General features: G+C 40.5%; 2 protein-coding genes across 6 annotated transcripts; one reads left to right on the top strand and one right to left on the bottom strand.

Annotated features, from left to right (window-relative positions):
• Positions 1-1,292: 1,292 nt before the first annotated feature.
• Positions 1,293-8,211, bottom strand: LOC127358252 (ubiquilin-4). Its single transcript, XM_051391223.1, has 11 exons — positions 8,010-8,211; positions 6,144-6,295; positions 5,783-5,931; positions 5,415-5,677; positions 5,089-5,247; positions 4,680-4,902; positions 4,429-4,568; positions 3,758-3,841; positions 3,234-3,349; positions 2,931-3,144; positions 1,293-2,829 (listed from the first exon to the last, which is right to left on the bottom strand). Exons 1-11 carry the CDS (start codon positions 8,202-8,204, stop codon positions 2,677-2,679), a joined length of 1,848 nt encoding a protein of 615 aa, XP_051247183.1. The 5' UTR covers positions 8,205-8,211; the 3' UTR covers positions 1,293-2,676.
• LOC127358255 (lens fiber membrane intrinsic protein-like) lies at positions 8,178-13,558 on the top strand. 5 transcript variants are annotated; one of them, XM_051391228.1, is made up of 6 exons: positions 10,831-10,970; positions 11,189-11,210; positions 11,790-11,998; positions 12,416-12,565; positions 12,723-12,857; positions 13,187-13,558. In XM_051391228.1, exons 2-6 carry the CDS (start codon positions 11,191-11,193, stop codon positions 13,246-13,248), a joined length of 576 nt encoding a protein of 191 aa, XP_051247188.1. In that variant the 5' UTR covers positions 10,831-10,970; positions 11,189-11,190; the 3' UTR covers positions 13,249-13,558. The 5 variants fall into 5 exon arrangements, with proteins under 5 accessions (XP_051247191.1, XP_051247187.1, XP_051247188.1 ...); XM_051391231.1 differs by lacking the exons at positions 10,831-10,970; positions 11,189-11,210 and adding an exon at positions 8,178-8,281; XM_051391227.1 differs by lacking the exon at positions 11,189-11,210 and having other exon boundaries at positions 10,695-10,935.
• Positions 13,559-16,419: the final 2,861 nt, after the last annotated feature.

Below are 16,419 nucleotides of genomic sequence, written 5' to 3'. Positions count from 1 at the left end.
CATTTTAACCCTTAGTGGAAGACAGCCTATAAAATATATTTATGGATATAATACAGTTGCAACCAGCAAATCCAGAGTTTAAGGTTAACATGGTAATATTGAAGGTTGTCATTATGTTGACAATTTTATATAAAATTGGATAATGCTTTGTTTTACAGGACATCATTACCAAATAATGTTCTAGAAAACGTTTGCTGAAAAGAAGCAATGTGATATGAACTACTGTTAGAGACAATATTCACAGTCAGTTGTTTGAGTTTAGTTGGTTGATTTCCAGAGGAATTCCCTTAAAGGATCAGTGACTAATATTTAGTGACATCTAGCGTTGAACAGGGAAAGATCTAGAGAAATATTCATGGGGTGGCCAAAGGGGGGAATGGAGACTTAAAGGGATAGCAGAAATATATGCTGATTTAATCACAATCAATCAAATATACTTTAATTTACTTGGAAAAGCCCCCAAATGAAGATATTTGAACTCAGAAACATTACATTATTGTGGCACAGTAGAAAAGCTTTGAAGAGAAATGTAGCAATAAATTGTTTTATTTCCAAATCTTCAGACTGTTTTCCACATACGTGTCTTTTTCCATTGAACCCTGTCACTTTGTCTAAAATGTGCCCATAAAAGATAACTAAATTATATGTGTTAATTATGTGTGTTGACATGTTGTTTTTAAATGTGTGTGTTAAATCTGACAGCATTTGACACCAAATTGGGGTGGCCAGGCAGTGAAGTTGCAGACTGTGTATGGTTTGTCCGTTCTGAGCTACTGTAGAAACATGGCAGTTCAACATGGCAGACTCCATGGAAGGCGACCTGCAGCATCTGTAGATTTAAAAGGCTCATTCTCAGGTAACAAAAACACAACCATTTCTATATTCAGGTGATTATACACTAACGAAAACATAACTATGAATATTCAATTTCAGCCAATAGATCGTCCTCCTTTAAAGGCAGTGGTTGATTTAAACAAATCCATAATAATACTATAAATACTAATATTTGTTGAATTTTACGCTTCACTGTAGACACATTTTACATTTGCAAAAATCACAAACAATTATTGTTAATTATTATTAACAATTTACAATCTTTCCCAAAACTTTAAGTGTTACCTATAATAACCCCATAATAGGCAACATTTTCATATTAAACAACAAACAGAAGCAGAGCATATATTTAATCACTTTATATAAACTTCAAGGCCAGAAAACAGAATTGTATGGAAAGCAACAGCTGTGATCTTGTACCATCCCGAGGCTATAATCAACTGACACAGGGCATAGTGTGTTTTTGACCATGTTTTATTTTTTTAGTACAGTACTGTTAAAAGTTAGTTTCAACATGTTCAATTGGGAGATGGATTTATTTATTTTTTTCAGCTGAGGTCAACAGACAAAGCAGCTATAGAAGCAGTTGCCAAGGTTACCACAACTACAATGCTGAGATTCTCAAAAGGAAAAAATTTAATAAAATAAGACAATCTAGAACTTGATTTTAGAAACGTATGGTGCCACCATACCACAGTTGTTTGTAAAGCCTTTCCATTTTTTATTTATTTATTTTTAACTCACTTGATTTCCACATTTATTTTATGCGAGACAAATCATAATTATCTCTAGGTACTAACTGCACCTCAAAAAAAAAGAAAAAAAGAAAAATAGAATAAAAAGAAGAATCAGATTAAAATGAAAGGAAAGCTTGTTTGTTTCATTCATATTCATTTGAACAGCGTCCCCTGCTTCGGAGCTGCTACAATGTGATATTTGATTATGGTAACAGTTCTGGATGATGCTGTGTGGAATTTACTGGGGATTTTCTAATTAACCGGCCGAGTGCGGGGGGAGGGGGGGTGTAATTTGCCGACAATGCTCTTCTAGGGCAGGGAAGGACCGAAGGCACAGCAGTGGTGCCTCAGAAGGAAAAGACACTGAGCACCCGTGAGTGGGCACTTTTATCTGGAATGACAAATTACAAGTTTAGGGAAGTGTGGAGGGCGTCATTTTCTTAAGCGCTTGCAATAAATAGTGAAAGTTGTTGGGAAAAAAATGCTATTTATGTAGAATGTAGAGAATGGGGGAAGGAGAGAGGAATGAGGCTGAATGTCTGAATGGACAAGATACTGTATCTTCCTGTTGTGGCTTCAGGACTGCTGTCTGTTTACAAGAAATATTTCATGTATTGATTTGCCAGTTAAATGCTAACAAACTTCCTCACACAGGCCATGTATGAAACAGAGCCAACAGCCAATCACATCACATGGATTTAATCTGTATTATGTAAATGTTTGTCTGCAACACTCGACTCCAGTATTGTGTGAAGAGAACAATGAATGTAGAAATGGTTGGGAATCCCTTTTCAGGAGAGGTTTTCGCTCCTTTTCTCTGCACCAGAACACCCCCTCAAGATGAGAGTGGTTCAGTCCGGCTCTACAGCAGCACTCTGAGACAGAGATCTGGTTGGATGACGCCAAAAAGAGAAAATATGGGGGCTAGGGAATGATCTGAGAACAGATGTAGAATGAGGGTCTTACAGATCCTGCCCAAGTTTCTTCTGTAAAGTTTGGGACAATACACTTAAATTTCTCTTGGTTCTCTGTAGATGCTGGGTGTGTTTATGAGTCAGGTATGTATGTATGCACGTGTCTGTGTGTCAGTATGTACTGTATGTCTTTACGAGGGCTGTGAGCCCAGCAGTCTCTCGATAGCGGCGTTGATGTCTCCTCCAGTAGCGATGAGGGCCTGCAGGTTGGCCTCGCGGTTGATGAAACCCATGGCGCTCAGCTGGTCCAGCTGGGACTGGAACCGCACCTCTGGGGTCTGGGTCTACAGGGGGGAAATTAGTTTTAAAGATCTTTTTTCTTTTTTTTTTTTTTAAATCATTCAGGTGTGGGGAATGTAATCAGTGCATGCGTATACGTGTGTACCGTTGCACTTCCTCCTCCACCTCCTCCTCCAGCAAACATCTGGAGCATCTGTTGCATCAGCTGCTGCTGGGCAGTGTTCGTTCCTGCACTGCTGGGTGAGGAGGCCGGGTTCTCTGTGGGCATGCCCCCTCCTGTGGGTATGCCAGGAACTACACCTGTGGGTATGCCAGGAATTCCGCCTGTGGGTATGCCAGGAACTCCGCCTGTCATCAAACTAGGCCAAAACAAAAAAGAAAAACGGTTGAAAGAAATCATTTCTACAAAAAAAATGCAATATGTGTATGTCTGTCTGTGAGAGCATACCTGGGCATGAGGCCTGGTGCTTCTGTCTGCAGAGTCTGTAGACCCTGCTGGATCTGCATTAGAGCTTGCATGGCCCGGGGATTGGTCATCACTGACAGGGCTTCTGGGTTCTGCATCTGCAACCGAACAGACAGTGTAGCAATGAATTAACTAATCGATCAACCAATTAATAGTCCATATACTGTACCTTAGTTTTTGTTAAGTCTTTTTAATAAAAAAAACCCTAAGTCACATACTCGCCAAATGTCTGGAATTGTGACTTAGAATTCATGAGAAAATGTAAAAAGACTTATCAAAAACATCCAAATTAGTAGCTAAAAAATGTATAGTAGATATCTTTAATCCTAGAGACAAATATGTCCAGCATGTGCAGATAAATATCTGCGCTTTCACAACATGTGGATCTGCTGTGGGCCACTCAGTGCCGTTCTTTGTTATACCACTAGGACGGTGTTTCTGTCTTAATGGGAAAGAAAAACTTAAAAATCCAGGACAGAGTTATTGGACTGAAGTGTGTGTGGTACCTGCTGCAGAAAGATGGGCAACTGAGATCTGAACTGTTCCTGCAGCTGTGGGTTTCCAGCAAACAAAGGGTTATTCATCAAAACCTGGTAGAGAGAGAGAAAGAAAGACAGTCAAGCTAATGTGTCACTCCACATCTGGCTATGCTGCTTATTCACTAGAGTTGATATTTAAATTATAAATGCTTTAGCACATTGGCAAAAATTTTAAACAAAATGTTGAATACCAGAAATACAAACTCTCAAGAATCCCTGTCTTTCATGTCACTGTGTGTGCAGGTTGTACCGGTTTGCTGTGCAGTCAGCATTGTTTATTAGAACCAAACAAGTTAGTGCTGTGTTGTTTATTCTTTCTTACAATTCACTGCAAATGCAAGTGAGCTTAACAGACAATCCCCTCTGTTGAGTGTGCACTAAATAGCTGGGCTTATTGGCCTAATGCACAACAGACCTAGCTAGATCCTACTATTTACAATTCATTACAAACGGCAGAGTTCAATTTAATCAATCGATTCCATATGTGGTACACAATCAGAACAAAGAGGTCTAAGGCAAGATCGGAATCTAAAACAATCAGGATTTGCGCTGTAATATCACCATATCTGTGGGTGTTTTCTGGATGGTTGGTGTGTATGTTACATGTGTTCGTGTGCACCCATCATTCTGTTTCATACCTGGGAGGCCAATTCTGGGTTTTGAGCCAGTGACTGCATCATACTGCGCATGTAGGGAGCAGACAACATGTTCTGCATCAGCTGAGGGTTTTCTGAGATCTGCTGCAGTAGACTCTGCATGCCCGGGCTGTTGAACATCCCTGCAACGCACAGAAAAGACAGGTGTTTATTTATGTATATGTGTAAGGGGGTAGGTTAATAAGTGACCTAGCATGCACGTGTGTGGAGAATCTTGCCATGGTTTGTCTTACCATTGCCCAGACTGCCAGGGTTAATGCCCAGAGGGTTGGACACACTGGGAGTGGTGCCTCCACTGGTGCTAGTGCTTCCTGTGGTGGCCCCTCCACTCTCAGACGGGTTAGAAGAATTTGGTGGTCCCCATGGATTGGGCAGGGGCTCGCGGTTCTCTGTCCGTGATGGCTGGGCACCAGACTCAGAGGTCCCACCTAGAGCTGAGAATGGGTTGCTACCAAACTACAGGGAAAGAGATTAGAATACTATTTGAATACTGGAAAACAGTTGAAATATAGTTAGCCAGGTAACACTGGCAAATAAAACCATGCAAAGGTTATAGAATGTGCGAAAAAAACGAACCCCAAAAAAGGATTAACACAGCACAAACAAACAAGGATTTGATCAGTAAACATTTCTCCCAGATACCTGTTCCCTGGCAGCGCTGAACATGGGTTCCTGAATGTCTGTGTACATCCTCCGCAATGCATTGTAACCTCCTGGGATGCTCTCCAAGTTGCTCAGAGCCCGGTCCTGGTTCCGCATCATTTCCTGCATCATGGCTGGGTTCCTGGCCAGCTCCATGGTCTGGGAGGGGAGATAAAATGGGGAGAAGAGGCAAGTCAGTAAAATGTGATTTTAAATAGAGAAAGTAAATGAATAAACAGAATAAAGCTTCAGAGGAACCTACTGTAGTTATGCTTTGCTACAAGTAACTAACTATGTTCCAATCAGTCCCTCTCCATCTCCTTTACCTGTCTCATGAGCTCAGGGTTGTTGAGCATATGGGAGATCTCCGGGTTGCGTTCCATCAGCTGTTGCATCTGAGGGTTGGCCATGATCATCTGTCTCATCAGGTCTGGGTTGGACATCATGTTCTGCACCAGCGGGTTCTCCATGATCTGAGAAAGCATCTCTGGGTTGGACATGAGCTGCCTCTGCATCTGTTGCTGCAGCTCCATGAAGTTAGCCGAGCCCATGCCCAGTCCAGCCAGACCAGCCAGGTCACCGAAGCCAGCTGAGGGACGCCAGATGGGTGGGTGGTGGTTATACACATTATTTTTATGGTGCTCAAGTAATGAAGGGGGTTTGAATGCAAATAGTTACGAGTAGGTGGACTCACTCAGTATATTAGGCGTCTGTGTGGGAGGTGCGGTAGTGCCAGTAGAGCCTGCTGTGGAGGAGGGGTTGGTATCCGGACTAGAGGCGGAGGTATTGCCTGCTTGAGTGGAGGTCGAGCTAGAGGCCGAGGTGCTACCGCCATCTCCTGCCCTACAGGGATAATTTGTGGTGTATGAGAAATTCAGTACTTGTAAGCTGAAAGGGCTTCTGTACAGTCAGTGAAGTTAAACATAAATACAACAAATACAGTTCACTGAATTACACATCAAGATTGTGTTACAAGGCGAATTAATCCTTCTTGCAGGCTCCGCTCGAAAATGATCTGCTGAACAAACATGATTTGTAAAATAATGTAGCCTTACTTTTGTGCTGTCTTTATGACTAGGTGTACTGTCAGGCCATCCTTGATGCCGTGTTGGCTGAGGCTGTCGCCGTCCTTCAAGATCTTCCCTGCAAAAATTAGAACCAACTGGTCCTGTTTGGCTTTGAATCGCCTCGAGATCTCTTCTTTAAACTATAAGATAGTAAGAAATATGGAGGGATGGGAAATGGGACAAGAAGGAAAGGGGGTGAGAATGAAACAGGAAATGAAAAGGATAATATTAACAATAAGATGGTTACACCTCAGTAGTGCTGCTTGAATGTGTTTCTGTTCTGTTGCAACCTTCAGGCCTCAAATTCCAATTTCCAAGAAAGTCCCCTGTTCCTATCCTACAAGCAGGGGTCCAAACACTCAAAATCTGCAAAATCGTGGTTAACCTTTGACTATTGTGTGAAATATAACTAGCGCTTAAAATGGTCTCATCCTGACAGAAGCTGCTTGAGTTTCACTGTAAATAAGAGGTATCTTAATACTGTAGTGTCGATAGTCAAATTATACAGGATATGAATTTTAATAACTGAAGCAGATAAGACAGAGGACACCAAGGATGATCCCTATCATGCAAGATTAATAAAAACCCAATGTTATTTATACGCACAGATCATCTGGTTGTGCTATATCCACAAACAAATGAAATGATGAAAAGTGTTTTCTGTAGCGCTTCCTCTGCCTGAAATATGCTAAACCCCAAAAGATAAACATCAAAGGAAGAATTCCTTCCAAAAAGTCACTAAAACAAAAGCAGATTCATCTCACATAGATGCTCTCATTCTTGTCCTGTTGTTGCTGCTTATTTTGACAGTTATTGTGCTTTATGTTTTTGTTGATTTCTCCTTTCACATGCAAGATCATTTCATTTATTTTCTGATGTCCAAGTCTGTTTTGTTCCGCCTTTCTTGTTCAATTGACATTGTGTGCTTTTTAAAAAGCTGTGTGCAGCCATGAAAGAGCAGCAACCCCTTTGTGGCAGCTAAAGGCCTGAGAAGAAGAATGCCATTATTCACACCACTGTATATAAAAAGGTGCCTCTCTTGTCATTATGCATATCAAATATGAAACCACATGTACTTAGATAACAATAACAACACTTACTCGGAAGTCAGACATGTTAGGTTCAATGTCTGAACATTAGGGGATGAACATACAACCAGACTACTTCAGATCACACAGTAATCACACAAGCGTGAATGCTAAGGAAACTACGATGTGATTCTAGCTACATGTAATGCATTGTGGTTTCACTGTAACACGTCGCCAGGCCAACAGTTGCTCTGAGTTAGTAGCTCTGTATATTCCCCTGAAAGCTGAATGACTCAGTGGCAGCAGTGAGAATGTTCTAGAGGGATAGCAAGCTTTAGCATTTTGAATGCTACTGAGCTGAAATGGGAAATGAAAGCGATTCGGTTTATCATCAACCCCCCCTCCTCAAAAGCCACTTCCATGATTCTATCAGGCCATTGTTGCATCGGGCACAGCGAGAGCGCAACCCGTCAGCTGACACTTGTTTGGCTACATACCTAGCTTAACGTTGGCTCAGCCCGCACTCTTAGCTCACCGGCTAACTGTTACCGATAGCTGGCTAGCCGGTCGGTTAGCCATTTCAAACGTTAACGTGGTTAATATCTCTCCGTTGGGTGTCGACGACGTCGGTGACACCACACAGTAGTTGACCCACTCTGTCACACTCTCACCACACACACACGACCTCTTTAATTACACACACTATCGGTTAGCCGGTAAGAGTGACGATGCTATGCTAATGCTAACGCGGCTAACTAGCTTCCTAGCTGAAGTTGTGGGCAGGGGCATGACGTTAGAGCACCGCGCTGAACCAAAACAAACCAACCTGAGTGACAGAGGCATCTTCTGCGATGGCGATTTCTTCTTTGTCTTTAGGGGTTTTTACTGTGACCTTAATAATAGTTCCCTCCGATGCTTCAGGTTTATTATTGTTGTTATTACCAGGATCTGCGGCGCCTTGGTCAGCCATCTTTACTCCGCCGATGGAACAGCTCGGGTCTGGCGTCAGCTTCCGGGTCATAAGAGGTCAAACCTCTTTCCAGAACGAGTCTCAAGAGTTGCCATGTGAGCCTGGTCACCTCAAGTACAAGACCAAAAGTATGTTTCCCCTGAAATTTCTGCTGTTGGTTCAGGTTTATGTTATGTTTGATGAAGAAACTGTTAGAGATTGTCTCTATATGTGGTTCTATTGCTTTAACAGATGGCCTGTGTCAGGAAAGTTGTTGTTCGACCCAACATCTAAACTAAAGAGACTTCATGAAAATCTAAGTTAAGAAGTGCAGAAACCATCATTGAATCCATTAATCAATCGTCAGAAAACCAATAACCAACCCTTTTGATTATCACGTAATCATTTAAGTCATTTAACAAGAAATACATTGCTGAATGTTTCTCAAATATGAGGATTGTCTACTTCGCCTTCAATTATTAAATTAACTTAAATATCTTATGATGGACATTGTGCAGAACTAACTGACATTTAATAAGCCAATAATGGCATTTAATAATCAGCTGGTTAATGATAATGATACATGTTGTTGGAACCACAGATAGAGAGAATGGCTTTTGTGTCACCTACTGTATATAGATTATCCTCCTCCCAGGAGGGCTTTAGTTATGAACATACGTTAATATGCCTGCAGGTCCCTAATGGTTAGGTTAACCTGCAACTGGCCAGAGTCTTGAGAGGGCCAAAAGAATGATTAATAAGATAGATAGATAGATAGATAGATAGATACTTTATTTGTCCCAAGGGAAATTCAAGTATCCAGTAGCATACAAAATACAAAACATACATTAAACATACATTAAGAATAGAAATAAAAATAAAATAGAAGATAAAATGTAAAGTATACATTAGACTAAAATTAAAATCCCTAACCTTAAGAATAGAATTAAAAATAAAATAGAAGATAATATATATGTATATATATACATATATATAATTAACAGTAGCCAATAATGTAAGAAAAATGTGCAATATTTAAAAGGTCCAGTGTGTAACATTTAGGAGGATCAATAAGCAGAAATGGAATATAAGATTTATTGGTATGTTTTCATTACTGTATAATCACCTGACCTTAGTATGAGCCGTTAGTACCATATTGAACCACCATATTTCTACAGACAAACCAAACACTGGCTCTAGCTAGGGCCTTTTGCGTTTCTCCAACATGCTTAAAATGTAAAGTTGAGGTGAGGGGGTTGTAATCTGTACTATGCCGCTAGGTGCCACAGAATGCTACACACTGGTCCTTTAAGCTTGGTTGAAAAGCTGATGCTAAATGGAATTGCCAGCTTAAATTAGTATGAAATTTCTGTGAGATTCAGATCCTATTTTGTTTTTTATTGTGTCATTATGGTCGTATAACTGTTTATAAGTTCATGTGAAATCATTACAACCTACGTATTATCCCTGGCTTTGATAAGTTAAAAACTTTAAGAAGTCAAAAATTGAGGAAATTACATCAAATGTGCAAAACTAGGGGATTTTAGTCAGTTTAAATTTTAAATTCTTACAGCAGTCAACATGTTGGTGAGAAAATTCCCCTCATCAGTCATTCTGCTGGTTTTAGGTGTATTTTTAAATAGTTTTGGTAAATTTGATCAAACACTTGTCAAAATGGAAAATGTTGTGCATACAGTACAAATTACAGTAAGACATCATCGTTTGACATATCATACAAAACATGTGATATGTAGTATGGAAAGAGTGTCGATACTTGCATTTGAATGAAGACTGGTAGAGATCACGTTCACCAGCCACTTTATTAAGTACACTTGTACAAACTATTAATCCAATACAACAGATCTACTATAAATTAAATTCAGTTCAATTCAGTTTTATTTGTATAGCACCAATCCATAACAAAAGTTATCTCAGAACACTTTTCAAATAGAGCAGGATGGATGCTGTCAGAGAGCCATTCATTTAACTACATGTTTGTTATTGAGGCTGTAGTTTGCAGTCGTGTTGAACTGGACTGCATTCTCTTGAGCGGTTTCTAGTATTTTGGCCAGCTCATTTACATACACATGTGAAACAGAATATTAGAAACCTCTCAATATAATGCACTCCAGTACAACACCACTACCCAGTATGACCTCAATAATTAATAAGTAGAATAATTACTTTTCTCACAGTGTCAACAAAAACTTATAAATAAACTTACTAATAAAGAGCGTATTATTATAGTTCTGGTCTAAATTGATACACGTCTTATTAGTAAAATAAAGTGTGACCAATAATCCTATAGAAGAGGGAGAGAGAGAGACTGCCTGTGTAGAGCGCTCCCTCTATATGTGTCCCTCCACACTGCCACAGTGTGACAGCACTGAAAGAAAAGTGTGTGTTTCAGCATGTCGCATTGACACAGACAGTCCTGCATACCTATGCATATCCCCAGTTCTAGAGCACACCATTTACAAACAAACAAAACCCCCCAAAAAGAAACATGGACCACCACCCCTTTTTCTAAGGCCTCACCTCACCGCGCCCCCCTCTCACACACACACACACACACTCAAATGTACAGGGTCACATGCACTGTGGCCCCTACGGTGTCTCATTCAAGTGCATCCCACACAGGGAGACTGATTGCTGCAAAGGATTTTGCTTTCATCGACAGAAAAAAACGAGGCGACAACTTTTGTGGTTGTAGTATTGTCAGTGACTCTCTCTCTTTCACCCCAAGTGAGCAACAGGTCTCTCTCTCTTCCCCTCTACCCGTTTCTATCTCTAACTCAGAAAGGTAGGCAGTAGAGAGGGTGCATTTCCAGAAACAAGGTAAGGGATACAATATCACAGTGTTTTTTGTGTATCCTGGAGCAATACATTTTCATTTATGATGACTGCGATTGGACAGAGGCTGGCAGAATCAGATAAAACGTCATTACTGCTGAACAATCACTGGTGTGACATGAAGATTGGGAAGGGGAAACAACAACAAACTGCAACATTATAAGTCTAACTTTGGTTTTGCTTTGCACCTGTTCAACTAATAGGGATGTTTCCACTAAAGAAGAGGTAAATATGATTGATAGAAAGTTTGTAGGAATTAGTTTCTACAAATTAAGGCATCAAAGGAGCTATAAATGTGTTTGTTATATGTTCAAATATTGAGTAAAATTCAAAGATTGGATGTTTGTTTCACATTTCTTTGGTTTAGTTCCTCTTTGTGGGTTGGCTTTATGATAGGCTGGCATCATATGTGGTTTTCCAACAGCTCTAAATGGACAGTTTGGAGTATTTAATTTGACTGATTCGATTTAACTGCCACATGGATCCTTTGTCCAAGTGTTGGCAGAGTTTGTATAAAGATGTGGAGTACCAGTACATTTTTAGGGATGTCTAATGTTTTGTCATTGTACACGTATCGTGTCACATAGGGAACATATTTTATTTTTAATTCATACGGTGTTTTTATTTTAGCAAGTTGCAGTTCAGGCAGTATATGTGTGCTTATAGTGCAAAATGTGTTCAATTCTACTTGACACACAGACGTGTGAGTGTGAGTAAGAGTGTAATTAGTCAATAGCAAAACATTATTTTACAATATCTGCAGCACCCTGAACTTGACCATGATTTTTCCTCCCTACATTACAGTTGCTCTTCAGAGGCCCCGTTAACTCATCTCAAGATGTACAGCTTCATGGGAGGGGGCCTGTTCTGTGCTATTGTTGGTAATATCCTGTTGGTGATCTCCACTGCAACCGACTACTGGATGCAGTACCGTCTCTCTGGAAACTATGCCCACCAGGGTCTGTGGAGGTACTGCATGTCCAACAAGTGCTACATGCAGACTGACAGCATAGGTAAGTCACTCAGGATGTCTTCCAAGACAACAATTAATATGAAACAAAAGCACATATTGAGTTTCCATCAGGAGGGAGTGGGTTTCTGTTGTGTCACTGCAGACGCTCTGACTGAAGTCCCTGTATATTTGAGCACCAGCTAATGCAAGAAACCTTTTCTGAAGAGTGTGAGAAATCTGATGCCCCATACCACCCCATCTTTGGGTCTGATATTGGGATTCTACAGTTGGATTGTGTAAAGTACATTACAACTAACATTATTTCCCTGCACAGAACAACAAATGGACTCTGAAAAGTCTGGTTTTCTGCACTGAAAATTAAAATGATCCTGACAGTTACCATGCCAGTATCAATTAAATTGTGATTACATGTTTGTAATAATGGCATATTTGATGACTTCTACTTGTTTCCTTCCAGCTTACTGGAATGCCACCAGGGCCTTCATGATCCTTTCAGGGATGTCGTGCTTCGCAGGCATCATCGCTGGCATCATGTCCTTTTCACACTTCTCATCCTTTGAAAGATTCAATCGCTCCTTTGCTGCAGGAATCCTGTTTTTTGTCTCCAGTAAGTTTTGTTTCTTCTGTATTTACACACACACACACACACACACACACACACACACACACACACACACACACACACACACACACACACACACACACACACGCACGTACTCTCACATTAATCATAACTGACACGCACCTTCCTATGTCCCCATCAGCTTTCTTTGTTCTGCTGGGTATGGCCATTTATACTGGAGTGACAGTCAACTTCCTGGGCAGGCGCTTTGGTGACTGGCGCTTCTCCTGGTCCTACATACTGGGCTGGGTGGCCATGCTCATGACCTTCTTTGCAGGTGAGAAAAGACAAAGGCCGGGGGTTAGTCTTTGTCCAGACATAAACCCCAGTATTATTCAAACCTGTCAAAGAACTCAGAAGAAGCAATAACAACAGAAGTTACGATCAAATATTGGAGACAAGAAGCGTTGTTGTTAGGTATTTTGAGATCATCTCTTTTCGTATTAATACAGTATGGATGGAATCTTAATATATATATTTACAAGGAGAGTTTAAGCTGAAATAAGATAAGTAGAAAACATAACACTCTTCAAAGCCAGACTAGCAGACCTGTTGAATGTCATTAATACTGTACATAAGCAAACACATTGCCTTTGTCTGTTGCAGGTATTTTCTACATATGTGCCTACAGAATGTGTGAATGCAGGAGAGGAAATGGCCCCCGCTAGAGGGAGACAAATAGTTTGTTTTAACAAAAGAGGACAATACCACTTTTGAATTAAGGACAAACAGAAGCCACTCTTGACTGATCTACTGAAGAGATGACGTCTGATGCTGCTCCTGGAGACCTTCGATGGTCTGCGTAACATTTTTTCTAAAAGTCTTATTTTTAAAATATGGGTTGTTTTTAGGAATATAGTCATGATGATAGCACAGAGGAACACTTAATAAAACTGATCATGTTGTAACGGGATATTGGTATTATTTAACTTTCTAAATCCGATTATTTTGGCACATTCAATAAAGTTGGTCCTCAAACGTCAGTGTGATTTTTTCAGCTGTACTGAGAGAACACCAGAAGATGGCAGCACTAAAGCACTCTACTAAAAGTACTAGGATACACTTCTGTTGGATGAGGGGTGCAGGCATTGTATTACAGATTAAATCAGGATCAAATATCTGATAAGACTGCAGACTACTGAGAAACATCGACCATGTATCTACAGTCATAACCCTCTAACTCTCTCAAATTCAGCATCTCAGACAACTGAAAATGTTTCCCCTCAGGAAATTGTAATAATTCTTCATAGAAGTAGGCAAAATATTCTGTAGGAAGGTATATAATGTGGAAAAATTAGTCTACACAGCAGAGAACAATACATCAAAGGTATACAGTACATATGTTTGCCTCAGGATTCCCCCTGAAGCTATTTGATTTGTTCCTGCTTCAGTGCAAGGAAGGAATCCCCCCAAACTAATAGTGAGTATGTTTTTTATTAGCTTGTTGTTCATGGGAAAGGGTTTTGCCTCTGGCAGCCAGCATGATCTTCCACAACATGTTTGTTGACGTCCCCTGAATACACTTAAGAACAGTCAGTACATGGAAAAGCATTGGGAGGGGTGTTTGTGTTTGCATGTGTGTTTGCAGAACAGTCTACACAGAAACTGAGGAGAAGATCATGTTCTTTAGACGAACCGGGGAGACCATGGGTGGGGTCTCGAGCCACTGATTGTTCCACTGCCCCTATCTCTAATAACTGCTTCCTCCTTTTTCTTGGTACTGGTCCATTTCCTTACACATGAGCTGGGAGGAGAGGGGCAGGAGCTACTGAGGTAATAAATGCTTTGGCTACTAGTGACGAAGAAACAATGAGAGAAATGTAAACAGTCACTGGACAGATCCCTTGAAGTTTCCATACTTGTCCCTGTGGCTGCTGAGAGCAATAGGCTCTGTAATACTGTGTGCTTTTCTCCAGATTCTTTCATAACCCACTCCAAAGCTTTCACTGACGCCAGGTCTTAACAGTCTACGGGATAACTTGGCAGACTTTAAGAAAATCAACTAAATGACTAGTAATATTTGTTTACTGCAGAAATATATGGTGTTGTTTTCAAAAGTACTGGATAACATTTTAAATCCTACAATATATCTTTGCCCAAAACAAGGGGAGCAAATTGCCAGTCGTGTATAACAATTGACTTATATTTTACCTCAAAACACAACTCAATTTACACAACACAATACAATTTTCTTGCAGTAAGAAAGACAATATGAGATTATATAAACTAGTAATACTATCTTCCTCATTCTGTTGTATATGTGCAATATGATTAACTTTATTGTGAAGCAGTCTAGCTTGAACTGAAAAATAGAATGATCCCATCTCAGCAACAGGTTGTTTCCACTGACATTCCTGAGACGGCCTGTTACTGAAAGCCTTTAAAACTGCTCACATGTTACCAGCAGAAACTGACCAGACCATTTGTGTATTTAAAGTTGAAGTATAACTTAAAGTGTGCAGTGAATATACCCAGATCCCATTAAAAGGTTTCATACATGAGTGATTGGATGCAGGAATGCAAGGTTAAGGTCATCTCTCCAAGGCGTCTGTGCTGGACACGGCAGGTCTGCTCACCCTTCAATTAGTGAGAACACCTGGTAGTTTTCACTGACACAGCCTGTTGATATATGTGACAATTTGCTCATTATCGCTAATTTTTACAGACCTGCCATTTCTCTCACTTCAAACAGGAGGGTGTCTTCTGTCCGGGTTGGAACACTGTCCCTCTCTGAGGCAGATGTGCACCCAGGTGTTTATGTGGGACATGGAGGCACAGACACACAAACACACTGAAACACCAAAACAAATATAAGGAGAGGAAATCGGTGGAAATTGTATTCATTTAAAGTACTGTGCTAAGAGTAGAGACTTTTTAGAGAATTTATGAAGAATGATTCAGTTTGATGAATCAAAGAAAAGTTAATGTTTGTCATTGATAAAATAAAATAAAAACACATATGTACACTGCAGGTGTTCATATTGATGAATAAATAAAGTAAGTTTTTACTATTGTGTTATTCATACTGTACAGCTATGCCAAGCCCACAAATTCGCTGACAGGTGAAGTGAATAACACTGATGATCTGGTTTCCATGGCACCTGTCAGTGAGTGAGATATATTAGGCAGCAAGTGAACAAGTTGATGTGTTAGAAGCAGAGAAATGGGCAGTGTGAGGATTTGAGCGACTTTGACAAGGGCCACATTGTGATGGCTAGATGACTGGGTCAGAGCATCTCCAAAACTGCAGCTCTTGTGGGGTGTTCCCGGTCTGCAGTGGTCAGTACCTATCAAAAGTGGTCCAAGGAAGGGAAAGTGGTGAACCGAAGACAGGACTAGGACAGCCAAGGCTCCCTGATGAGTGGGAATAGAAGGCTGGCCTGTGTGGTCCGATCCAACAGACGAGCTACTGTAGCTCAAACTGCTGAAAAAGTTAATGCTGATTCCGATAGAAAGGTGTCAGTTGTTATAGTTGTTAATGTTATGGCTGATCAGTGTATGTATCGTATGTGTGTATATATATATATTAATTGATTATGCATACTCTTTGGTCTGGTCTTTCACTGAGTGATGCTCAGAGTTATTGCTCTCAGTAATGGAAGAGTACGCTGACACAGCGGGACCTTGTAAAAACTGTCCTCATCCCACCCGGCCTCATCCCATGAAGCTTCCCCCTGAACACCCTGCACCCAGTCCCTCCCATTGTGGCACTGATCCCAAAAGTTCCTAAAAATCACATACCTTCTCTACCATCTAACTTACATACATGCAGACTATATAAGGCATTTTTTCCAGATCATCACACCTTGTTTCAGTGCTTCCGTGATACGCTACAAACT

The sequence above is a fragment of the Dicentrarchus labrax genome, unplaced genomic scaffold (genome assembly GCF_905237075.1).
Source record: "Dicentrarchus labrax unplaced genomic scaffold, dlabrax2021, whole genome shotgun sequence".
In the NCBI taxonomy this organism is placed as follows: Eukaryota; Metazoa; Chordata; class Actinopteri; family Moronidae; genus Dicentrarchus; species Dicentrarchus labrax.
Note: the sequence above shows the minus strand (reverse complement) of the source record. Positions and strands in the feature narration are given on the sequence as shown.

Bases quoted from the DNA above. Each gene is read 5' to 3' on its own strand.
- LOC127358255 (XM_051391227.1), top strand. From the start codon at position 10,712: ATGTACAGGGTCACATGCACTGTGGCCCCTACGGTGTCTCATTCAAGT. The intron at 12,566-12,722 runs GTAAGTTTTGTT...TGTCCCCATCAG, and splicing joins AATCCTGTTTTTTGTCTCCA to CTTTCTTTGTTCTGCTGGGT. The intron at 12,858-13,186 runs GTGAGAAAAGAC...TGTCTGTTGCAG, and splicing joins GCTCATGACCTTCTTTGCAG to GTATTTTCTACATATGTGCC.
- LOC127358252 (XM_051391223.1), bottom strand. From the start codon at position 8,204: ATGACCCGGAAGCTGACGCCAGACCCGAGCTGTTCCATCGGCGGAGTA. The intron at 5,248-5,414 runs GTAAAGGAGATG...CTCCCCTCCCAG, and splicing joins ACCCTGAGCTCATGAGACAG to ACCATGGAGCTGGCCAGGAA. The intron at 3,842-4,428 runs GTATGAAACAGA...TCTCTCTACCAG, and splicing joins ACCCAGAATTGGCCTCCCAG to GTTTTGATGAATAACCCTTT.